The 26,706-nt window shown below is 45.2% G+C and overlaps 1 protein-coding gene across 1 annotated transcript in view; it reads right to left on the minus strand.

The window, feature by feature from the left end:
- Nucleotides 1–14,060: 14,060 nt before the first annotated feature.
- T265_07457 (hypothetical protein) overlaps nt 14,061–26,706 on the minus strand; it is a gene marked incomplete at both ends in the record, with an annotated part of 13,599 nt that continues 953 nt past the window's right edge. The window contains 3 exons of the mRNA XM_009172986.1: nt 14,061–15,066; nt 22,758–23,039; nt 23,078–23,261. Of these exons, the coding sequence (XP_009171250.1) occupies nt 14,977–15,066; nt 22,758–23,039; nt 23,078–23,261 (556 nt within the window). The remainder of the gene's footprint in view (nt 15,067–22,757; nt 23,040–23,077; nt 23,262–26,706) is intronic.

Raw genomic sequence — 26,706 nt, forward strand, 5'->3', positions numbered from 1 at the left:
GAATGATCTTGTGTGTTGCGCCATTTTGACTGCTCGATCCAATAACAATCATGTAGTTGTCAGTTCGAAGCCCATCAGCGCGGTTTACGAGACACCTCATCCATGCAGTTGAATCCAGCATCATTCGGACTTCTGTTAAGAAGTCAAGCATCCCGCATGGTAACACTGGAGGATGCCCCACTGATACAGATGAAGCAGCAATTTTCTTATGCGCAAAGATACCGATCCCCAGATTATCTGTATCCTAGTACCGATCTCGGATTTCTCGCCTGTTATTTGGATACATTCTTGTCTCGCCCTGTGGAATCTCTAGAATTCTGAGACAGAGTTTTTACACACAATAATGGAAGCAGCCCAGCAGCTGAACACAACGGATTTCATTTTGGATAATCAGTGGCTCGCATTGCTGATAGGCTGAGCCAAAATTACACACGTATTGCGCTCTGCGGCTAAGCATGTGGTGCTTATTCACATTCATTTGTGTCACCACACTGAATTTCTCAGTGTGTTAAAGCAGTTCGGTTGGTTTTGGTTTATAGGTTTTTTCTAGTTTTTCTATCCTTCGGGGGAGTGCAAGTACAGCTCCTTTATCCCAACTGCTTTCGTTATATGCGAGCTGTTTTCTCGGATACTACTAAGCTTGCATGTTGGGACTATGTGACCCAGTTTAACGCCTAAATCGAGGTAATCGAAGAGGCAGGTTAGTCAGATAATGCCCATGTTAAGTGTGGGAATACCAAACTGCTCTTAAAGGAGGAGCTCTATGAGGACAGAATTGTTTTTATTTTGAGTTCCGTCTCTCGGGAAGGGGGTCAATTCTCAAAAATCATGGAGTAAGATCACTTACAGTTGCTTCGTATGCGATATCTTTCTTGAACTTTCTCGCACTATTTGCGACGCAAGTTCTCTAATTGTGTTCACATCTTGCTAACGCATACGTGACTTCTAGCGCGGCAAACTCACCGCATTTGAAGCTGTCCAGATAAGTAAACCGGTCGAAAAGTCCAGGTTTCTCTCCCTGAAGCTTCAGGGTGATACAGCGAGATTCGGGATCCATTAGAAATATCTTGCGTTTTGAAGGTGAAAAATGCACACCGAATTCAAGGCCCACATCCTAGATTCTGTCTACGGTGGACTATGCAAAATGCGACTGAGATTACATTGGAACGCTTCGTGATGTATATAAAGGTAATTAATTTTCTGTAAAATGTCTCACTGAGTCAACGCTACTGTCCGCTGGTGCACTGACAGAAAATATGAAAAAAAGCTATCAATATTTCGACCGGTGCGATTCCCTATGGAAGTGGACAGACCAAAGTCGCAATTGCCACTGTTTGAAGGTATCAAACCGAACAGTGAAGACTCAGCCAGGGAGCTGAAAACTCTACCAAAACCGGTGTAACCAGTTCGGATTGATGTAGATCACCTGAAGTTTGTTGTCGACGGCAAAATCGTCGTAAACTCAATTGCTGTGCTTTGGTCTTGTATTCAGAACACTAAAATGCATCAGAGTGCACACATTGGTAGCTCCTTAACCATCTTGCTGAAGTTTTCGGACACCAAACGCTGTGAGACTTCGCATCTCAATCGGTTCTGCTGATGTTTGTAGCGTACGCCCAATTCCTTTGGCTACCACTGACATCTTCCTTCCGCTGGGTTTCAATACGATACCATGTCATGATGAGACTTGGCGTAGAACTCCAGAAACAGTATTATTCAAATGTCGTTTTCTTCTCTGGGTGATCCGCTTCGCCCACAACCAGTGGCTTTCATTTGTCTCTTTTGTGTTGCATCTTTCACCTGTTATGATACACGGCTCAACTTAACCCTTTTATCGGGTTCAGTTAAGCTCTACGAGAATTCGAACAATAAGTTCGTGAGGAGTGTCTTCTATTGAGGGGTTCTGTTAGGTGGGTCTCGTTGTGACTGTTGTTTTGGCAACCTGTTCATACGAACAGGGATAACCCCTACACCGTCTTCAGCTCTTTTCTTCCGCGCACCATCCCTCCTCGCAACATGGCAGGTTGTTACCGTGCTCTGACAAGCAAAGCTCAAACTTTCACCTATCCGGGCAATTGGGCGCTGCGGAACCTACTTCAAACAGTTGAGTGAATGGTCAGAAACCTATCAAATCTTTCTGTTACTCTGGTGGCCCAGGGCCTGGCCTTTGTATTCTCCACTTAAGTGAAGTTTTTTAACCTAGTGTCAGCTGCATGACATGCTTCCCCCAAACCCGACATCTAACCACAACACCAAGTGCTCATCGAGTGCTCAGCGAAAAGGAGTCATAGTAAATGACTCGATAAGACTGAATTGCTGGGTCAGCTATGTACAGTTAGCTTGAAAGTAAGTAAATGCTAGGCAGCACGCGTTTGTAAACATTGCACATAACATCCTGGCTATGACTTGTTGTTTGAAAAGATAAAATGTATGACATTATGTAGTGGCTCAGAGTTTGGGTGTGGATAAAAATGTCATCATTCACTGTGTTACGGGCGTGTTGAGAAACTATATGCCGGTGGCCCAAATACTAAACATAGTGCTCCTCTCCCGACTAGCACTTCCACCAACGAGAAACACCACCAATTTTTTTGGGAAAGGTGGATTTTTTCAGGACAACCTCCCCCGATGAAGCAAGCATCCGAGGACTGAAGATGAGAGACCTTTAGGTTTCCTACACGGTTTATTCACTCATCAAGATGAGACACCACAACAAAGATGCAACACGCCAGTTTCCCAGATTTATGAATCGACTACTTGAAACTGATAATTTTATTCTCCTTTCTGGATTTTGGCAAGGCTGCAACCTGTTTTGATGTTTATGGTCCACATGAAACCTTCGGATGTCCTGGAAAACTAAAAAATTTAACATTAAAGCCAAGCTAGGAGTCTGTATAAAAGAACTGAGATCGGATACTTCATTGCAGCAGGCAAAATAATCGTCTTGTGCTCACAAAATTATGCTTTCCTAGTACGAAATTTGATGCCCCTCAGAAAGGCACTCTTAGTTCCGCGTTTCAGTATCCACAGTTGAGTTCACTTGTTCAGAAACTCTCAGACTTCCGAACAAGTAAAATGACACTTCCCTGTAGCGGCTAACTAGGGCTATTACAACAATTAGCGGTTTCACGTTGCATGCACTTCATGACGTTTCTTCTGTGTCCTGGTGCCCATTCAAACCTGATGTCCTTTCATCACGTTGTGCCTTAAGACACAATTTTGAGTGCTAGTTTGCTTTACGCTGGCACTCAGATGTTCTTCACTGTTGACTTTCTTCAACACATTGGCCCTCACAATCGCTACTCACTTTGCTTGATCGAAAAAGGTAGCTCAAACTCTACCCACCATGATCCCATGGTCTGTCGTTTTTTCGCCTCATCTCCTTCTACAATGATTTCTTTTTTCCGGAGTCTCCTGCCTGAATTGATCCAGCCAGTGCAGGCATAGTTTGAACCGTCTACCATTCCAACATTCATTTGATGCCCAAATATATTGACTTGCGTTTGTTATGACCAAGTGCTTTCAGCTTTCGTGATCAGCTGCCACTGTCACATACCACGTCAAAGAACCCTTTTGAAAGTATATCTGTTTTAGAGGGTACTTGATGTTTTAACATTTCCCCCAGCAAATCCCCTCGTGGTAATTATGGCATCCAAAACCAATACTATCCAATGACTCCTACAGCATTGGTAGTACCTGGAAATCCAAAAATACTGTGACGGCTGACAGGTAAATAAGTGGTTGATCAGAACTAGGCAGGAATGAACCAAGAGGAAAAAGTCTAACGTACCTAACAAACACAAAGGGACGACAGAAGGCAAACACAGCTCACGAACCGACCACTGGAGCTCCGATTAGAAGGACTTATGTGTAGCCTAACAAGTTAAATATGAACACACTCCTTAAATAATACATAAACCCAAGTAAAGAAATGTGAAACTATCCACACAACCGCATGCTAATGTTGTCTACTCCAACGGTGGCGGAACGTTTGCAAGTCATTTCGCAAGCCTGGCGAAGAGTTCACCATCAGCCGCTCAACCATCAATGTATGACACAGCGAAGACAGAATGACAGGTCCGATCTGGTAAAAAAAATTCACCCATTTAACACCGCACTTTGTGTACCTCTAAAAGATCCTAGTCTTTGGCCGTTTTTCTGATCATTTTGGACACACTGCGTTTCCCCATGGTCGTACACACGTACTCGCCTGCGCATGCACAATGTACGAACCACCGATGGTGCCCTCTCCTCAGGCATGTGAATGTGCTCGATCTTCTTGCCAATCCGGTACGTCGGAGCATTGGTGCAGTTGACTCAGGCTATCCGAATGCACCTCATGTCAGCTTTTCTTAGGGAAGTGGCGTAGATTGATTATACAAACCGGACCAGACAGTGGGCTGACCTGACAACAAGTGCAGACGGACAGACGAGCTTAGAAACACCAAGCCTACCAAGCTTATACTCGATAGCCAGTACGGACATAACGAGACGGCTTACAGACAGCTGTGCCCACAGTACTTCAAGGAACGGAGAATCTCCCACTAATACTTAACACAGCTTGACGTACAATCTGGGTTTAAGCAGAACACAAGGCTGACGAAACCACGGGGAGCCTCCAAAATGGCGAAATCAGTAGTGAGCTGTTGAAGGGTTTTCAGCAACTCTACTACTGGTGTGTTCCACCAAAAAAGCTTCCTATTGAACCTCAACGGTTCCTAGCAGCACCAGTCAAAAAGTCTGTTGATCGCAGTTCCAGGGTTGACCGTCAGTTTGGCTGCAGTAGACTTTAGCACTAAGTTTAGACATTCCACGGACCACGTACCAAGTATTGTGTACTTCTCAGTACAAAGTTTCCTCTCTGTCTTGCGTGGACTCAAACGCATTCGTTCAGTTTCAAAGAACGGTTGGGAATTACCGTATGAACGCAAAAATTTTCTTGACCAAAATTGGCTAAGCTGTTTGTTTCACTGATTAGTGACAGGATCTTTGTAACGAAATTTGTTAGTATGAAAAGTGTGAAACCTAAAAGCAGTAATTTTTTCAACATATTTTACTCTACATCTTCATCCTGTGCTAGTATTTTGTGGCACCATCTTACGCAGCGCACGAGTGCTAACTGGGGGCCTGACACTACTATCGCAGCAGCTTTCGGAGCTGCATACAAAGTACAAACAAATTTACAGAATTCTACCAGAACGAAGACGCTGGCCACTGCAAAACTGTTGGCATGAGGATAGGCCAGCTCGAACTCTGCATTCGACCATTCGTTCAGCTGTAGCATCCTTTCGGTGCATAACTACCATGTCACCAGAGGAAAGCACGAGGGCTGGGATACTGCCAGGTTGCCCAAGCCTAGACAGGGTAAGTCGAGATGCAGAGGTCAGGTTCGAACCATGGACCTTCCGGTCAGTAGATTCGCGCTCTAACCACTGAGCCACTTGACCCAAGCTTTACTTCCAGAAACGATTCCTGCGCTCATGTAACCGGTAAACCAGTCGACAGGCTCACTTGATGGTCACACCCGTGTTAGGTCTTAACCAAACACCAGTTAACCTTCGACCACCGGATTCTACACCGAATGGGACTATCTTACAGTATATAGATTTTATTATCCCCTTCCGCGACGAGATATCACTCGTTCTGTTATTCTGATTATTGAAACACATATTTTTTGGTCAACAGATCCCGGAAGATCCTGTGGGAGGATCATCAGTTTTAGAGTGTCAACATTTCTGGTTGTTGCCATAACGTGAATGGACATCCCTTGAATGGAATAAATAAAGTCTCGTTGTAGTGTGCCGGAATAGGCTACAACCGCTATCAAGTGCAACGGGGAGCTTGCGATACCCGGTTCAAATGGTCGTTCAAACAAATAACCTGCCAGTAGGTTCATCTTTCACAGCCAAGCGAAAGCTCAGAAGAAAGGCCTGAAATCGACTGAAACTAGATACACTTACCGACCATTATTCTTTCTACCGCAAGAACTTAGGATAGGTAGGCCATGAACTGAAGTTTGGATTACAGACCACTCCCAAAATAATGTTTTTCGCGCACGAAACATACGAAGACATTCCCCCCTCTCGAAGCAGGGAAGCTACAACCCAGAACATCCAAAACCGGTTTATGGTTGGCCGGTCATCACCTGTTCTTTTACGTGAACCGAGAGAATAATCCAGACGTCAAAAAATAATCTGATTTCAAAAAACAAAGCAAAACAAATTCAAGGGGTAACGAAAACATATATTTCTGAAGCGGTTGATCCTTTCGGTCGAAAATTAAGTAGTCTGCTTGGATTCCTAACTGAGGGCAGAAGCTGAATAGGCGAATCCATGCCCCTAACCTGCGAGCGATTGGTTTTTATGTGTGGCAGCAGATCTGAACGTAACGGAAGCCACGTCAGCCTGCTCCAGGCGAAAGGAAAGCGAAGGAGAAATCGGGTCTAAAGCCCTGTAGAATGCCACTCGTGTGGGACAGTAGGTTGTCGCCCATCTTCAAGCACCAATGCATGGTGATCTCCTTCGTATAAGCTCCACACGCGACCTACTCACCGACTGATTTTCGTCCGAGATAATTGCTCGGTATGTGTCAGTTCCCTCCATCAAAACATGAAGTTAAAGTGCTTTATCAACACATCAAGGTGACGGTTTATGTTTGATGGATCGAATCTATGTTATTCTAACAGTAAAGTCATTTAATTGGCACTAATCAGCGAACGTACTTGTTGCCAGTCTCTCTAAAACACAGTCTATCAAAATGAAACATGGACACAGAACGTGAGTGTTCGGTTGTGTGGGTAGGTTTCACTTTTGTACTTGTGGTTATATAAAATTTAAGTGGTCTATAAAAAACGAACTACTCACATGGTTGCTGAAAGTTCTTCGAAAGCCCATGACAAGTTTCGCCTTCTTCAAGTTTCACCAGGTGAACGCAGCCAAAAGCTAATTAATATGCAAATTAGAGTATGTGGCGAATTTGAAGACTATTTTTATCTTTAGCGTGTTAGGCTATTTATAAGTCCTTCCGGAGTTTTCGTGGCCGGTTAGTAAACTGTGCTGCACTGTGTTGCCTTCTTGTGTTTGACTAAATCCCACCTTAATCTGACCAATACGTTTGTGATTTGTGTTGCGTTGGTTGATTGTTTGTTAACCTGTTCCATACGTTTTGGTATTTTTCTGTCATTGTGCTTCCTAGTCTACTGATAATTTACGTTTTCTCTTCTTGGGCCTGGTTGCTTGAGTCACACAACTCTCAGGACCAGTCTGTTTTGGCCTGTTTGGTTATTGAGTTTGCTATTCTTTTTTTAAGTCGTTTGTTGAGAGCTGCTTATTCCAGTGTGTGAGGAACGGCGAACAGACGTTAAATAAAAGTAGTGAAACGTCCCAGTCAGATAGCGCCACAGACGACTGAAACCCGCTGGACAACTTTGTTGATGCATGTTGTGGGCCAATCGAACGTCACAACCAGGGCAGTTGCTGCGTCGTCGTATCGATGACGTGTCGAGCATGCCAGTCACGTCGCTCAGGCTTGAACACCTTCGCCCATTCAGACGTGAAGATTCACATGCGTCCAACGTGTGCTGGTGAAATAGTGGTAACACGTTCACCTCGCATGTCAGATGTCCGGAGTTCAAATCCCTACACGGCCATTGGATATGCACTGCTGATTAGCTCTGATAAGAGCGAAACTCGAGTCCAGTTCTCCCCCCTTTGGTGTGGATTCACCAGAATGATTGCGCCAGGACAGGAGGACGACTGTTCAAACGGAAATGATGTGAATGTGAACAATACACATTCCGCAAACACTACAAAATGTTAAATTAATAAGACTCACAAGGCTGTGCTGGTACACATCCAGACAGAATATCTGGAGCAATAACTTCTGACGAAGTGAGCAAAACTATTTCACCCTCACAAGTACTTCGAAACACCTGAGTACACTACTCCAAGAGAAAGAGCGTACTGTGTGGTTTATGTTGCCCAATGAAAGAATCACCAATGAAGAGGAATCAAAGAAGTTCCAGGCAATGAGCTCTACAGACGGGCCGATTCAAATTTGATTGATTCTGAGACCAGCTGACAGACTCTCCTGAGTCTGTCTGCGCATCAAAATTTTATACTATATTCTTGATATAATCCAGTTTCGAAAACAGCCCAAATATTGGTATATAATTCAGGACCCGTGGCACGCAAGGACTGTGATTCACGGTCCAACTTATTGGGATGTTTGTTGAAAGAAATTTGAAAGAGAAAGGGTTCGAAGAACACATGTTTTCATTCCTGTCTTCGCTAATTTGACGAACTGATAAGATCAGGTGAACACCTTAGTTCTGCCTACTTCCATACACCTCAGTAAGCTTATGAAAGTTGAATCCAACTGACCGACCAATTAGTTATGCATGATTTCATGGAGGAAACTACTTATAAGACTGCTGAAAACTCTTTGACAGTCCATGATCGGTTTTGCCCTTCTAGTCTGGGTTCATCAAATAGGTTCAGTCTCCGAGTTTTCGTCAACCTTATGTTCTGCCTGAACCCAACTAGCACGAAACTCATTCGCATATCAAATTGGCTTTCACACAGAGTCATCTGCAGTCCAGCTGAATCTCTCGTTAATGATAGTTTTCAACTGAACGCGCTGCACAGAGGCCACCTCATCTTTCATAAACGATAAAAAGTGATAGTTTTCAACTGAACGCGCTGCACAAAGGCCACCTCATCTTTCATAAACGATAAAATCAGCTTGGTTTCAGGCGACCCTTCAGCGAAATCCAACTTGGTCTGCCAATGAGAGTATTTGCGGAAGAATGCATGTTATTCGCTCGGTGTCGATCTGAAATGCAGCAATCTACCACTGATATGGAAGTAGTGCTGATTACTTGGTTTGTTAACCACCACATGGTAGTGATTTTGACTGTATATCACGCGCTGCGAGTTGTCATGAGCGACTTCAGAGTTATGGCGGCAAAATTTCTTTTTTTAATTGTCTCACATCCATTAGCGATGCACATTAAGGCGTGACCTTTGAAATGCCTCGGCATCCCGAGCCAGAGGTAGTTTGCGGACTCTCTGGATGTTACAGCTAACTCAGGTATGCAACGAATGAACAATGCACATTGTTTTCATTTAAAGACCACGTGACCTGCATAATCGATTGTCTAAGATCAGTCCATCCTCACTCGAAAACCAAAGCCGGTTCTTGAGATCTATGAGTCCCAAAGGGCACTCTTGGCATGGCATCTTGCAGTCTCACAAACACTGGATCACTTTCGGTGGCCATCCTAATGTTCTTCAATTTATCCCCCGGGATGAAACTGGTATCAACATAAATAACTAGTTCGGATTCCTTACTCTTGCTATCTTCTGGCTTGTAAGCCTTAGAAATAAGCACCGGGCTTCATTGTTTATATGAAAGTTCTTGGTCGTGCCTTTTGCTTATAGAATAATCTGCCACACTGGCTGGTTACTCCACTTATAGCTTTTTGACAGCGCAGACTAGAAGTTGCGGCCCGTAAACCCTACCGTCCCCCTCCCCAAACACAGGTGTCAAAACATTCTACGGAAACCTTTGACGCTTCCTGTTATGTCCTACTCAAATCATATCGTTCATCGGCTTGCCTTTTTGAAGCAGCACTGCTCCAAAGCCAGACTAGCTGCTATCCTAATGAATGATATGGTCAATAGTGACTTCTGTAAGGGTTTTGCTCGCCTGTTAGAACGGTCTTCACACCACTCACACATGTGCGTCGGGATGCGATTTAGCTGCACTATACTTTCAAGTTGGTTTCATAAGTACTGTGATGTGGCAGACCTGGACCTGTCGGTTTACCAACAGGCACAATCATAACCGATTCGACTCGTTACTCAACACTTCACGCAGCGGTACAGGAACTTCGCTCACTAACAGTGCTACGGGGATTGCACTGTATGTGGTAGATATGTTGACTTCCGGTAGGTGTGGGGTAACCAGGCCATGCAGAACCTAAGACCAGTGGATAAAATCATTCAGCTGTAGCACCCTTTCGGTGTCCACCTACCATGCCATTCGAAGGAAGCACGAAGACTGGGATACTGCCAGGTTGCCCGAGCTTAGACAGGGGAAGTCCACTATTGACGAGAATTCGAAGAAATGCACTCCAACCAATCATCAGAGCTTCTCACAGTAGGCAACCTCGGGCTTCCATTATCGGATTTGCAAAGCTAATTTGTCTTAGTTAATGGAACAGCTTAAAGCTAGTGGTGATTTGGAAAGGCCAAAAATCGATGTAACAGGACCTTCCAAGTTAGTCTTCCTGACCAACAGCAGAGTTGCTGTTTGTGCACTCACCATACCTTCAGTTCATAAGCCATAGCTCGTAAACTCTGCGAGAGCCTAACAAATAACGGATATGAACGCTTTCCAGAAAAATTAGTATTCTCCGGTAGAACAGCCAATTCAGCTTTCTTTAGCATTTTCGTCCGTTTTTTTACGCTTGTCCCATTTGTGTGCAGGACCGCATGCCTACCATGTGTTTTTATGCAGGAGTGTGTGAGCCGACGCGAGCGTGTGGGCAAAAACGGCCATAAAAAGTCTACGATTAGCATAAAAAGCTATAGCACAAATGAACCAGCGGTATAAAAACGAAGATAAATGCTACAGGAAGTCTTTATGGTAACCATGGCAACTGCTTTGGATTCCGACTGGGGTGAACACTAAACACAGGAGAAACTAATCTGGATTGGCACTTTCCTTACTAGTTTCGGTGCGGGTGTAACCCGGCAACTGATAAGCTTCGCGGCCAAGCATGCAACTACTCATTTGCACCCATGCTATTGTCATTGTGAGACTGTTGCCCGCATGTGTTGCTTTTCTGAGCATGCTGATTCACCCGTTGGGCGTCTGGCTGTCCTTCTTGAGTTGACTTAACAAAAAGCACCCATTTCTGACATAGTCCGTACTCTGAGAAATCTTCCTCCATTAAATCAGCTCCACTGGGGACTGCGCTGCACAAATTGCAATTGCATTCACACCCTCGAATGTCTTATCTCCAAATTTTGAGTAACTGAACACCAACTGCAAGCCTTGTCAGCCTTAAACTTTCGAACTGGTTAACAGATTTGTCAGAAAGACTTAGATACATTAACCTAGGTACATGTTCCTCGTCAACGTTCGCGCATAGTGTTATGACATTTGCCTTGCATTTGAACGTTTTTAAACAGGATCGCGTGGCATTTTGAACTACAGCACTAGTTACACGAGCGAAACAATATCCGAGTTGGTACGATCTAGTAGGCTTTCAGATGCAAAGCTATGTTCAAATGCAAAGCGTTTCAAAAGGTATCATAAAGGGCAGTGTCGTGTTTATTCTCTTCATCGTCCTTAATTACATAAAGACAAATACGTCTTTCTCACAAGAAACGCTGCTGACCACCTTCCCTACACAATGCACAAGTGACATTGTACTTGAACTCCACTGAGGTCAAAGTTAGTTTGTTTCACCTCCTTACGAGATAACATGTCATCAGCTTCAGAGCATTCTGAAAACTTTGCTATTTCTCAGTGAGTTGAATTCCTAGTGCCGACCGCACTTTTCTGAAAACATCGGTGTCAATATACTACGAATCCTTGGAGTATCCAGTCAACTATATTGGACGTAACAGATGCACGCGACATACCAAATCACCAGTTTTGTTTTGTGATCGTTTATAAAGTGGGACACCTTTTGAAGAGACCTAAACCCAGGGGACTAAATGACGTCATCTGGATGACGGATATGCAGTCCTCATACACATATATTAGGCAGACTTCACCTCTCGGTGAAAAGTAACATTACTGACGCATGCCTATCATCGGAGTAACCAGTGCAATCTTCCTATATGGCTCCCTTGTCATATCACTCCTCCTTTGAAACTGAGACACTTGATCGACTTTAATATGGGATTTCCCCGCTGACGCGTCATGCTTAATATGCTGCCTGAAACAATTCCTTATAGGCTAGCTTTTCGAATTACCCTGCGACACGTTTGAAGGATGACCTACGGAACCCTTATTGGCTCAGTACTGCAGCTTTTCCAGAATGTGAGCCTTCAGGACGATCGTCAATTGTCTCACCATTGTACAGGGTATACCTATCCGCTAGATAGACATCCACAAGCCTGACTGGTAAATTAAGATGCCCTTCGCGTGACTTACCGCCAAACCACTGTTTAGTGAGATAAAAACGCAATTAATATCCATGGCATCATAGTAGTTTTGCTGACCCAGTCTAAGATATATGTGCAGTCGTCAACGACATTCACACCTCGATGTACTAAGGGTGTGTTCACCGAAAATCCGTGTAAGTCATGCTCACCAGAAGAGATTACTGTTGGTAGTGAGATTTTGGAATTTTAACGAATATTTTGTCCCGTAAGTGCTGAAGAGCCGAGAAGCACTGCACAACCGTTCCACCAGAGGATGCGTGGTACTATATCTCGTCTGAATACGAACTAATAACACCGTTGGCCCAACGATCAACTGTTCAAACTACTAGCGTGGGTCCGAGACACTGAAGTTTCGTGAGACGCTCATTAGTGATGACTCCCGACAAGGATGCAACCGCTGTACAGTATTTCTTGTATTTTTTTCTGCACAGACTGGTTCCATTTACTGGATGGAATCAGTACCAATTGATGTTTATATCCCTGGTCGGGGCCAACAACAAAATGCACTCAAGTTCCAGACGAAGCCAGACAACCAACACTCCCTAACTTCCACACAACTCCAAAATTGCGACCAGTCGGTTGACTGGTCGGTGCTGTCTGGTACTGTGGAGTTACCTGTGAATGGATTGTCATTTTGTAGTGTTACCAGTGAACTGACAGCTACAACCATAAGTTTCGTCTCATTAGTTTCTCACCCGTTAGACAACATTGATACCTTTTAAAAAATAATCAATAAGAGACAAAGAAGTCGGCTGTCACTTTCACATCCATTGCTTACCTACGGGCTTGAAGGTTTACTTGCAATCGCATACGCCTGGCATGGACAAGTTCCGATGATTCATCTCAACAAACGTCCACTCGCCGTGCATAACCACTGATACACTGATAACGCCACCACGAGTGGTGAAAGTGGATTTTCTGTCTCAGTTAACAGGCCAACGATCATCTACTCTACATGAGCTGCCAACATTCTCCCCAACTACTAATTTACCCGCACACGAAAGGCCTGACTGGTGTCTATTTCACTGAGTAAACGAGTTATTTTACCGTCCCGTTCTTATACAGGCTTTGCTCGATGAGCTGAGGATTTACTGTTTTTGCATGGTCTGATCAAACAATCACCGTTGTTCGTAACATTCAGCAGCTTAACGTCCTAAGCTATATCAACGGCTTTTGGCCATTAGGTTTTCTTGGTTCGAGGCTGATCGACGGCTGCGAAACGGGGATTGTCTGGAAATGGATTGCTTCGATCACGTGGTTCCATTCTTCTGTAGCTGAATTCCGCAGTAGTTTTAAATTTGCGCTAATTACAAAGCTACTGGTGGGATGCGGATGATCGTCACAGATCATGAAAAGCTAAACTTCTTGTATAGCCTGTTGGGTATGATATTTGATGTTTCGGTACACCGTGACAATTTCATCGCAAAATTGGACTCGGAATTTAGGTGTTCACCGGATTACTGAGCACTGACGTGGAAACCCAGTGATACTGACAGTGATATCTGTCCATGAACGTGGGTACTCCAGGGTACATTAGATTTCCTACACGCACAAGATACACATAACACTGCTCTCTGAAATAAACATGGACCAAAAAAATCTGCACAAACATGGACCGTTTCTCTAATGCAAAAATGATATGGGTCGTTTGTCAGGTGAACCCTCAGAAGAGGTCAGCTTAACTATTTGATTTATAGCGACTAACTTCAGTCCGAAGATGAACCGGCTCTGCCGATATCCCACAATGACAGTTCAGGCTCGGCAGGCCTTTTTCATAAACGTACATTGTAAACGTGAAGACCACACTTATCAAATTTGTTCGAGCAGTAAGCGACCCAAACCGAAAAGACAGTCAAGATAACAATACACAATGGTACTTTGGATCGCAAAGTTGTAGCCTGAAACTGTTGACCATCAACACATTACAAACGCCTCTTAGAGACGTGATCAATGCAACCTTGTCTCAAAAGCACTTTTCAATCACAACAATACTCCCAGGAAACATAAGGCTAAACAATGAATGACCTGTTTAACACCCAGTGAAGAAGTGGCACGGTGCACTGCACTGTGTTATCGTTATAGGTGGCATCCGGAACACAAAACGGGTGATCTGGGACAGTAACGACAAAATTCTGAGACACTTAGATTTCGACCAGTCAGCCGAATCAAGTCAGTAGAAATCACCACCAGTATTCAGTATAGTTATAGTTGGAGACCTTGTAAAATCGATGAGATATTGAGGTGAAGAAGAAACCAACGTCCTCCTAGAAACGGATTCCAATCAAAGAAAACAAATGTTAAAGTCTGTGACTGGAATTATAAGCCGAATAAAATTACAAGGAAATATTACAGTTACCTGTCTGAAAACAAGCGTACGCAGGGATAGCACCCTAAAGATAAAAATATACATAGTGTGTGTTCGTCAAAGGACAAAACCAATCCGGAGCGCGAACAAATGAAGGGATCAAAGCAGTAATCACCGACAAAATTAGTGTGAGTTGATAAAAAACAGGCATGATGGGACTTGTCTCCATTGACTGTGAATGAAGGCACAAAGGAGTAAATCTGATGGTCCAACTTGGTTGTCAAACAACTCGTACATTTATTTAACGCAATGGCAAGAGTGCATTTCATGATTATAAAAGGAGGTCGAAGCGCGCAAAACAAGGCGTTATTCAAATGAATGAGAACTAAATGGTGACAACGATGATCAGCATGCAGAGAGACATATAATATTAGAATGAGAAAATTGGTTCAGATCAAACTGGGACCTTCTCGTACGCACAGGTGCCGGTCACACAACACAACACTTGGTTTGTTTGGAACTTCTGGCCTTCGGTTCCGGAGTTTTACTGTTAATTTGGCGAACCAAATCACAGAAAACCTGGGAAAAAAAGGAGAAAAGCATCAACACAGTAAAAATTGATAGGAATGAGCTATTGACCATCTGATGGGCAACCTTTGCAGACAAGCAGAGCGAAGTCGAAAAGTGACTAAAAGATTTGTCGGGGGACAAAGTTCCGTTTTGAGAAAAATGTCTCATGGCCATTGGGTATTCACTCCTCTTGTAGGCTCTGGGACTCGATAAAACATGGTGTGTATGTTCACATAAAAAGGCAAAATGAGCTTTCAGAATCTTAGAGACGGCTCATCTAAATTTCGTCGCACGGGGCAGAATAAGCAAGATACTGTGTCCGCCTAGGTCTAGCCGCCCTGGCAGTATCCCGACCCACGTAAAATATCGTTCAGCTGTAACACCCTTTCGGTTCCTAGCTGCCACGTTGCCCAAACTCAGGCGAAAGAAGTCGAGGTTGGGTTTCAACCAGACCACTCGGTCGGTAAATCTACACTTTAACCATGGAGCCACGTTGGCCCACGTACAACTATGAATTTCACACCTATAAATAATTTCAGGCAATAGCTGAAGTTGGGTGGTGCTATCAGTTGGGTCGCCTTATTTGCTGTATATGACAGGGTGGGTGTACCAAGACAGACTACTGCTGAAGCCTCCCTTCTTCGTCTTTCACATATTCGTTCTTCTTCTCCTCAACACGCTAGGAACGACAACTCAGTAGGCCGATGTTTAAGAACTACTAGATCCGTTAGCTGCAATATCTATGGTCGACTCGGCCACCAAAGTTACTCACACAGCGAATTCATTTTTTCAAACCTCGATGCTTATTTCATCTGGCAGCCTTTAACTCTGAAGCAGGGTGGACAACGGACTACTCTTGTATGTAAACTGAACCCACCTCTGGTGATCCACAAGCCACAACGACTAGTTCCTCAGGGGTTCACACTGCTCTAAGCCACTGAGCTGAAGAGCATCTTCTTGAATGGATGTCCGTTGATGGTCAGCTGTGTGCGGTTCATTTGGTAACGTTAGTGACAGCATCCCATAAACGCGCCGATGATCACTGCATGTCCATAGTACCTGCTTACGACTCAACAGGCTGTAGCTCTGATGCACTAAAAGACAGCTTTTACGACACCTAGTGCGGTGGGCCAAGAGCTCAGATATTGTTGTGGTTACCGGAGAAATTAATGGTAGGCTTAGCGCTGCTGAAGATCAACTGGGTGGTCGTCTTAGACTAGAATGGAGACGCACGGTAAACGGCTAACGCCCACTGTGATTGTGTGCTAATCACAGAGTGTTTCCATGGAGTACTAGCATCCGCAACAACTGAAATCACTAGGTTACATATCCCTCCAACATGCGCACTAACCTCCAACACAGATAGATCACATCACCCTTAGTTATAGAAGCGTGAGTCCATTACTAACCTGCTCGTTTTCGAACATCATCATCATCAAGGAAAGCAACATCAGTGTTGGCACTGATGCTTCACTGCCGCACAACTATAAGGTTCATCCAGTTTATATATATACACATAATTGTGTTAAAAGCCCTACAGTGAAGAGGAGTAAAAGAGTGGGTGAGGGAGGAGACCTATTGCTGTCAAGCACACTGAGGTGCCTACACCTCCAACCGCTCAATCAGACAATCTGGAAAGAAACTGACAGCACGAACGCCACTGACATCGATTAGCCACCATTTCTTGCAATGTCTCCAGTCAAGCACAGACGGGGTCACAGGGACCCCATTCTGGAAAGCGCACAATACCAACAACACCCAAACTTTTCGTGATCTCTTTGACGCCTTTCTGCCAAGTCATGTGCTGTACACCTCGCGGTTTGCGCCATCCTGAAGAAGGCACGGAGAATAACACTCATCTCGGTAGACGGTGTTTCGGCATGCATAGCACATGACCCAGCCATCACAGTCGATGATGCTGGATGTTTTCCCGGATTGAGGTGCCTGCAGTACAACCAAATACCCGTTCCCACCACATTCGGGCAATGCTCCGAAGATATTCATGGTCAAACACTGACGTCCTCAGCACGCAGCGGCCAGGTTTCTGATCATATAGTAATATGGAGCGCACCGCAGCATTGTAAACTCGACCCTTGATAGAGAAGCACATGTCACACCTACGCCACAGATGACGTAGGTTCGTAAAAGCTGCCCTGGCCTTCCCAATCCGAATGGAAATATCATCTTTCGCCAGACCACCGGGACTGACACAGCTGCCCAGGTAAACAAATTTGTCTACTACCTCAATCGGTTCATCTGCAAGCATGAGGCTAGGGTTCGAGCCCACACAGTCTTGCAGTAGCAGTTTACACTTTGCAGGTGTGAAGCAAATGCCGAAGCGCGAGGCAGAATTATTTAGGTTAACATTGTTTGCATTACCACGGAGTCAGATCCAAGAAGAACTATGTCGTCTGCGTACTCGATGTCTGTGAGCGGAGGCCCAGGGAGCACTTCGACCCCACAGGCATTAGGGGCTGGTAGTGAGTCTTCCATGATCGTATCAATGACGAAGTTGAAGAGGAAAAGTGAAAGAGGATAGCCCTGTCGGACACCATTTGATGTGGTGAACTCAGGAGAGAGCTTCCCGTAGACCATTACACGGCCGTGGCAACTGGCGTACAGCGCCATAATGAGGGGCAAGAATTTACGGGGGACACCTTTGCTCCAAAGCACACAACTGAAGGAGTCGATCTAGGTTGTCTTTGCGGCGAGCGTCGACTCCGAATCGGCCACCCAAATGTTATTCCAAGGAGCTCAGACGACCTACTTGAGCATTCAAATCGCCTGCGAGGATCACAATGTCGGTGCTTTTTGCCTGACGAATGAGCCCGGATAGCTCTCGATAGAAAGTATCCTTCTCCGCATCAGAATTGCAGTCTGTTGGGGCATAAGCCGACACGACAAACAGGCACCGCTTTTTATGCCGGAAGAAATCGAGCTTGATTGAACTCTTCAACAGCCCACGACCGGTCTCGCCATCCTTCGGAGTTCATCAGGTGGGCGCAGCCCCCGAATTTTCGTAATTCTCATGCTCCATTTGAACCCAGGTGAGTCTCCCGGAAAAACCAAAATGGTATGCAAATGAGTGTCTAAGTTAAGCATTTTGATGCTTTTCAAGCTTCCCTCCCACGACTAATCTAGTCACTCACTAAATCCGAGTCTACCTCACGAACCCCCTCTAAGAAGCATTTGTGGCCGCTTGCTACAATTCTGTAATCACTTACTTGGCTCTTTTTCCGTTTGAGCCCACTACTCTGTATAAACTGGCGTCTAGCTTACTTTTGTAAAGCGCTGTTGACAAGTATTCCAGGTGAATTTCTCAGCGTATAAGAAACACTACCGATAAGACGTACCACCATCGTAAACTTGCATACTGAAAATTCACGTTCGGATGCACAAAGCTTTAACTCCTTGACTTGGGATGATGATAATCGCGGTGTGGTGTCAATTACGAAGTAGACGTTCGTGAAGATGACGACTAAGGCGATGGTGAGGAAAAAGATACTGACGATGACCACTAACATAACGATGTGCATATGTATGACACCACCTGAGAAGCGTATTTTTTATCTTTTACATGCAGACAATTCTGACAACTGTTAATGTCATGTTGCTTCCTCTAATATTGACCACTTCTTGTGTTGCGTTTCTGCTGTCATGACCTCAGTAGGTATCATGACAATGCAAACCATAGATTTCATACATCATCAACTAGTAATTTTCACTCTACATTTTCAGCTCATATACGATTGAAGCGTACATTACGCCCTTCTATTCCGTCTCCTTTTTAATCTCTACCTGGGACCGCCCGATGCTCGCAACAGTGTTCATCCTAATTTGTCACTATTGTTAAGAGTAGAGAAGCCAAGAAAGTTCCGCTTACCATGAAGGTTATATGTTGATGTCATTGTCGAAGTATTGTCTGACATAACAAGGTCGAAATACTTTCAAAATTAAAGAGTCCGATGCTGCTCAAAAAGTACCTGCTGTGGGCAGATGCATTGGATGTGAGAAAGTAATGCCTTACTATCTGAGCCCTCGGGACAGGCTGGCCCCCTGCAGTCAAGCTGGTCAGACTATTGAGTCATGAGCATCGGAAAGAGACCACCAAGAAAACCCTAACCGCTGCCTCCCGGTTCAGACTTCTGAGTCACAGGATAGAGCCCGGGTCCCCGAACAAAACCCTACATCTTCCCACTGCCTTGTGGCTCAGACTTTTGATGGTGGGATACCCCAACCAACCCCCCTTCTGCGACCAGGGCAACAATGAAGCAGCATTTACCCTTGCAGCGCTTCGCTCAAAGGCCTTTTCCCTTGTGGCTTTTTGATGGTGGGATACCCCAACAGACCCCCCTTCTGCGACCAGGGCAACAAGGAAGCAGCATTTACCCTTGCAGCGCTTCGCTCAAAGGCCTTTTCCTACACTCTCTCCCAATTCATCGAACGGTGCAGTGCGACCAATTTATGTGAGCCCCCTACCCACTATTCTGTGTATAAAACATCGCCCAGAAAAATAAATCAAAATAATCACTAACCTCAAAAGATCGGATCCACGCTGCAACCTTTAATGTCCGTACTCTACGTTAAACTGGGCAACAGTCACATTTTGCTGAAACCTTGCTTCCCTCTCTTGATGCATATTGTGTCTCCGAAACACGTATACAAGACCCCACTCCGGTCGTACTCCTCAATCCTCTTAGGACGAGTTCAGAGGTTCCACACTTCACTTTTCGGGTATCCGGTGATCCCGACGCAATGGCTCTTGGTGTCTACGGCGTTAAGTTCCACTCAGCCCGAAGACTGAAAGCGCAGGACCGAATCCCAGTAAACAGTCGTCTTTGCGCTGTAAGGTTATCTGGCCCAATTAAGATCGATGTAGGTGGATTTGGTGAACGGTATTTATTTGTCGTATACCCTCCAACAGACTGACGTTCTTAGGGTGAAAAGGACGGGTTTTACCAAGATCTATCGCGACTGCTTTGGTCAACAAGAAGGACGGATATAGTAATCCTGGTGGGTGATATGAATGTCCAAGTTGGACGAATAAGCCCAGTTAAATGACAGATTTGGAATCAATGCTCAGCGCGCGGATAGTGCACAGATGCATATTTGGTTGTGTGCTCATCATCGTCTGTTCCTAGCCAGTACGAATTTTCAGGACAAACGGTCACATCGAGTCTCTTGGAGGTCATCTAACACGGGACAGTCATGGACCAAATTAGACCATGTGGCTATCAATTACCTATGGAGAGCCTCGGTTAAGAATTCCCATTCCTTCCGGCGTACGAAACTTGATTCTGATCATGCCATCGTGCTGGCCCGGCACTTCGCTTTCCGTCAGTATTACGCGCGCCAAAGGAGAGCAGCTCCGCTCATCAACTTCGACAAGTTTTAGTAGTTCAAGAGTACCAAACGGACCTGTCTAGAAGGTTACCGGAAGCGCACGGTCATGTAGATGATGTTGGACGTTGAATGGCCTACGCCCTCGGCTTTTGGAACCACCTTTCTGAACCATCCTACTCATCCAAATGAACACTAGATATCAAGATCAGCAGATATTATTTATGCCAGAAAAGCACGATCAGCAACTAGCGACTGTGATGGCGCACGCTGATCTATCAAACACCGGATAATCAGGAGCTTGAAGAATGACAAAACGCTGGCGGACTTCGAAGGCCTCGGAGATGGAGAAAGAAACAGCCGCGCCGTTTAAAATGATTCGAACAACCGATGAGACAGGTATCAACGAAAAAATATGTGAAAAAGACGGAACGCAATGCACTCAGTCAATCTTCATCTTGGGCGGTGGACTGAGCCCTTTAAAGAACAATTCGGCTGGTCTCCTCCAACATAAACGTCTGGAGAGCCCAGCAAACCTAAATGGAACATTCACACCAATCCGCCATCAACAACTGAAACCCAGAATGACATATCAATCCTGAAACGCGATAAGGCACCTGCCCCGGATGGTCTGCACACCACGCTCACGAAAGAAGGCGACGAGGTCCAGGAGGCAGAGGATTTGGATCAAAAATAGAATACCAACTGAATGGAGCTCGCCGACCGTCATCCCAGTTTACAAAAAGAGCGCAAGAGAGATCATAGTGGAGATCATAGTGGTATCAGGCTGGTGCCCGTCTCATTTAAGGTGTTCTCCCGCATTATTTTGCGTAGTTTGACCGGTTATCAGGAGAGACAGATTGGTGAGAACCGAGCTGGGTTTCGCCCTGGCGGAGACAAGATCTTGAGCAGTTCCACTCCTTCAAACTGCCCACGTTCCTGAAAGCTGCTTTTGATTTTAGTGACTTTCAGAAACCTTGGCGATACCTGGCGATCAAGTGTCCCTTACAAATTGATGTCCCTCACACCTGAGAGTTGCTGCTACAAGACTGGGTTGGATCAAACCCAAACCTTATGATTACAGACGGGTTAATTAACATGGTAGATAAATTTCCCTACCTACACAGTTGTATAAGTTCGGGCAGACTAGGTGGAGATGAGATTACTTCTCGAATCGGAAAGGCCAGGACAGCTTTTGCCAACTTCTGACACTTACGGCGCCGACTTGACAACAAGGGTAGAGTTTACACTGCGTCAATACGATCCATACTGTTTTACGGATCAAGATCTCCACGCACAGAGGACGTACGAAAGATGTCAGTGTTTGACCGAAGCATTGGTCAGGTCCGGAAAATCCGGTTAGTAATGCTGAAGCACGCCAGATCGTCTTAGGAAGAAGGAACTCTCTTGCGGTAAATGAAATGCTCAAGCCCTATAGGTTGCGCTGGTCAGGACACATACTCCGCAGGCCATAAGACCGTTTGCCCTGCAGGGGTCTTTTCGCCCATCTCTGTGCTGAGTGGAAGCGACCGAAAGTTCGACAACATATGACCTGGCAATGGATTATGAAAAGCCAAACCAGCAAACTTAGTCGGGTCGACAACAGCTGCCTCCCTGATTGGAGACCTCGGTACTCAACTCACCAATGGTTGATGACACCGACAGGAATGGCCCAATCGCAGTCAGTAGCGCTCGTGCGCCAAAGCCAATACCTTCAACATCCAGCTACCCAATTCCTCGCCTTTAGGGCTAGACGTGTCTCCCGCACACTTTCACTTCCCGCAGCTGGAACCAATGTGCCAATGGTTTACTATTTGACCGTGTATTTGTGTGCATGCTTGTCTTTCCTAAGTGAACACTCGAATGTCGTCTCACCTGTGCTTTCCCCCAACAAGACAATTTCCGTCAATGACTGTTTGCCTTGTGTAAATTAGCACAGAAATCTAAATTCTACCAGTGGCAGTTCAACGCTGCATCACTCTCAAGTCAACATTTTTGTCTCAATCTTTTACCGCGGTTCATTCAGCTGGTTTACACATAGCTTATAAAGGCCAGAAATCTTCTACCTAGATGCGACAAGGAAACTTGAGTCGATGTGCATTAGTTAAGCGGTACACAGAGACCAGGAGGAATATGATATATCTGATATGCATACGGCGGCTTGGGTTATCGCATTTTAGTGTGTTGGTATTTCTTCCAACCGTCTCGATATTTCTCGCATCATTCACGATGAAATTCTAGATCGCACAGTAGAACAAGGGGAATTTAATCGGCTGGTATAGCTTCCTTTCAAGCCATACGATGTGTAAGTTCCTCGATCGCCAAAGAAAAGCGATTGAGGGCAGTTCAAAGGCACTTACCTCATTCACATTGATTCTCGCTTTTGCACTGGTTTCCATGTGACTGCACCTCCATTCATTTGCTAACCTCTGTCCCTGATCACGTCCAACACTACGTTCGTCCTCCAAATCACACTTGTTGCCAACAAGTACGAGAGGAAACTCGTCGACGTCCTTCACTCGCAGAATCTGCTCACGAAGATCGGCAAGGTCGTTTAGCGAAGACTGCTGCGTTATCGAGTACACCAACAGAAATCCCTGTCCATTTTTCATATAAAGATCCCGCATAGCGGTAAACTGCTCCTGAAGCAAGTATATGACAAACAAAAGGGCGAATTTACTGTTCCAGCTGTATCTAGTATCTCAAGCATACATTGTTGGGAATCTATCTCTACTTGCTTTCGGTAACTATCTTCAATCGTCGGATCGTATTTCTCGACAAAAATTCCTTGCACGAACTGTACGGTGAGGGCACTTTTCCCGACACCACCGCTCCCCAGAACAACCAACTTGTATTCTCTCATCCTCGAACCGCAGTGGAAAGCGAACAACCAGTTGGGCTTTCAAAAATTCTGGATTCTCATTGGTTCCGCCTAGACGGGCGGGCGGTTAGACGAAAAACCTTTGCAGTGGAAAATAAAATGTTGCATTTTGTTGCATATGTGCTCAGACCAAAAATCATTCCAATCTGCCATCATTCATTGCGATTTGTTATAATTAATCTACTTTCAAATTTTTTTATTTTGGTCTCGGCTTCCGGTAAATGGAGGGCTAACCGAGGAAGAGAAGGGCACCTGCTGGGTCCTGCTGAAGTATGGAATGCCATTGTATGAATTGCTGCAAGATACTGACCATTCAGAACACGTACAAACACCTTCAGAAGTGGCGACCGTGTATGTTGAGTTGGTGCCCCATAGCTGGGTTTTATTGTGACGGAATATATGACTTCGGTCCTGACAAAACTTTGCGCTTCGGCTGCCGTCAAGGGAAGGTCACTGTAGCCACATGCGCCTCTTCAGATGGCAGCAGATAGCGTGGTTTCGACGCACACAGGTTTCAGAAATATCTGCAAACAGTGCGCGGCGATTCCTCTCCTAACTTACGACCTAATGGTTGTACATTACCCGGAAATGGGCTGTACGTGCACAGTCCGAGATGGTTCGCTTTCCTTATGTAAAAACAACCAGTTGAAGGATGCCAACGGTTGCTTTAAAACCCGGGCGCCCCTCTCCGGGTGTCCATCCAAAAGGCCTCCCGGCATGCCGAGTGGCTCATGCGAAGACTTGAGATGCAAATGCCGTTCCACTGCGACAGGCTGGAAATCCTAGACGAGGTCCCAAACGTGGTATATCAAATAACAATTCATATATGTCCCCCAGTTTTGAGGCACTGGGAGCCGCGACCGTCAAGGCTGCTTTATCATAGTGTTGGAACAATGAAGGCGAAATCGACCAACATTAACTAATTTATAGGTCGTGCTCGCATGTGCTCCCAGAAGGTTGACAACTGTTCTTTGGACGAAAAATGTTGGTAGCTCGGGTAGGGTAGATGGTCGTAGGCTCGTTCGCTGAGCTGGTCAATTGAATTACAACGTTTCATCGTCAGTCGAGGTGACATCATCAGTTTGTCATTGGGGGGCGTAGTGGTGGACGGTGGTGGGGTAGTGGTTGTGCTTTGAGTCGTGTCATGTGTTACGGCAGATTCGATCGACCGGTGCATCAAACTGGATCCAATTTACACAACTCTACGTGCAAAAGACCAACATCTCAACTGGACCACTGAAACAGGACAAAATATTGGATCCACAAACAAAGAAAACAGCAACTCATTAAAGTCAAATAGATGACGGTCACAAGCCGGGTCTCGGAAGGACAAAGGTCGCTCCAACATCGACCAGAATATGACTGGAGGGATGCAAAACTGGAAGTTCACAGGGACGTCGGCGAGTGAGGGCATGGGATAACAGAGCAACCAATGGAACCGCCTGACCGGACAACTAACCGCGGTCAAAGGTCATTCCCGGCTAGCAGGACGTATAAAAACGCACACGTGAAAGTACCCAACACACAACAACTAACCCACCGTTGCGCACCACTACGCTCCCCAATACCGCACTGAAGATATCACCTCGATTGGTGATGGCACGTTCGTAGTCAAATTGCCCGGCTCAGCAAACGGGTAAATGACCATTGACACCCCTGTTGGAGAGCGCACATGCCTCTTCTACTAGGCGATATTGCTCCCTTGTATCCGTTTGTCCTCGGTAATCGGAGATCGTTCGATTCCAAACTATTTTTTATAGATTTTCTCAGGTTGATTCCCTGTGCACCAGAGGTGATTTTCAGGTTACAACTTACCGAAAAAAGTTGTACGCTCTACAATTGTTCCTAAACCACCGCTGCGAGCTCCTAACGGCCTGCGTAAACAGCTGAACTGTGTGGCGGATAAGCTACAGTGGTAGGAACACAGAAGGCCGCAGCCATCATTGAGCAATTGATTGTTCATCGGCGAATCCATTGTGACCGACGCAATTACCCTGTGGTTAGTTGATCAGTCATCGTTGCCCCATCCACATGTTAGTCGTGTGCATCAGCTCGGTTCGTTCAGCTGTCCACAACGATCAACGACATGGTCTTCCTGGCGTATCTCGCAAGTCATAATTGAACACTCTTCTGTTTAGCAACAAACTTGCGCAATTTTCCAGGCAATACTGAATGCGGCTCCCGCGATTTTAACCCGTAGTTGCATTTATCGAGCAAATGTTGTTTAGAGGAGTGGCACTTATTCGTATTTTTCGAACAAACGGGCCATGCGGTTTCTAGAATGTTCAGCAAATTATTTCATCCGCAAAAACTACCTGCAAGTTCTGTCCATTATATGTGATTCACCTTTTACCGCAAGTCATCATATCTTAATGAACTGGGGTGGAGTAGTCAGGTGAGCTTGGTGGACTGAGTGCCTAACTTTTACGGTCAAATGTGTTCCCCTTGAGTTTGACTCATCGAGCATTATGAAGCACCTTCTCACAATGCCCAGTCGTTTTGGTATGCGGTTAAATGGCTTCATCACTGGAGGTTTGTATATTTTGGTAGGGAGTGTCCGTTCAAAGGTGGGGTAAGTAGCCGGACGATGCATGGTTTTTGTTCAGCTTTCTCCAAACTCGCCTTTTCCCTTTGGTTCACTTGCCTCCTCATGTAGTGAGTTTTTTTATCTTTTTTAAAATTTTCTTCGAGTTCCTTTTCGTTCGTCATTCGCGACAGGGCCTTCAAAAGCCAAGATTGGTTATATAAGCGAGTTATAACTCAATTAAGTGGTTGAGACTGCGGACGGGACTATATCAGCAGCATTATCCGGTTCGTGAACTGGACGACTCATCCAGCAAAGCTGTATCAGAAAGCAAGAAGCGTACCGCAAGTGTTCAGGCAATTTTGGAGGGCGATGTTACGGTCGAGGAAAAGATAGGATGGAGTGAGAAACCCTTTAATGATTAACTGGTTGGCAGCACAATTGCACTGTTTGGACACCTTGCCGATGCACATAATTTAACACACCCTCCTGCACAAGGGGGGGAAGGGCGATGGAAGGATGACAAGCACACATGTGGTAAACCAGTCAGACGGGACGGTAAGCTGCCACGCCGCCTGTACCCAACTGATTGCAGAGTCACCCGAAAGTCGCCTAATAATTTTGCACGAACCTAAAAGTCAAGCCTAGGAAGCAAGAAAATCCAGAGAGTAATTTTGGTACACATTTCAAATTATACGTTGCAGTTTCAAACATTCGTGCGCCACATTTAGTCGCTGTTGAAAATTTTGCGGGTTTGACGCCTCGAAGAACAATACATTTTCCTGCAAAACCCCTGTGGGCGAAATAAAAATAATAAATTCAAAATGATGCACTTATTTGCATACATGCTCAGATTGAAAATACCCCTCATCTACCGTCATTATTTTGCGATTTGTTTTGTTTT

The sequence above is a fragment of the Opisthorchis viverrini genome (assembly GCF_000715545.1).
Source record: "Opisthorchis viverrini unplaced genomic scaffold opera_v5_179, whole genome shotgun sequence".
Taxonomy (NCBI): domain Eukaryota; kingdom Metazoa; phylum Platyhelminthes; class Trematoda; order Opisthorchiida; family Opisthorchiidae; genus Opisthorchis; species Opisthorchis viverrini.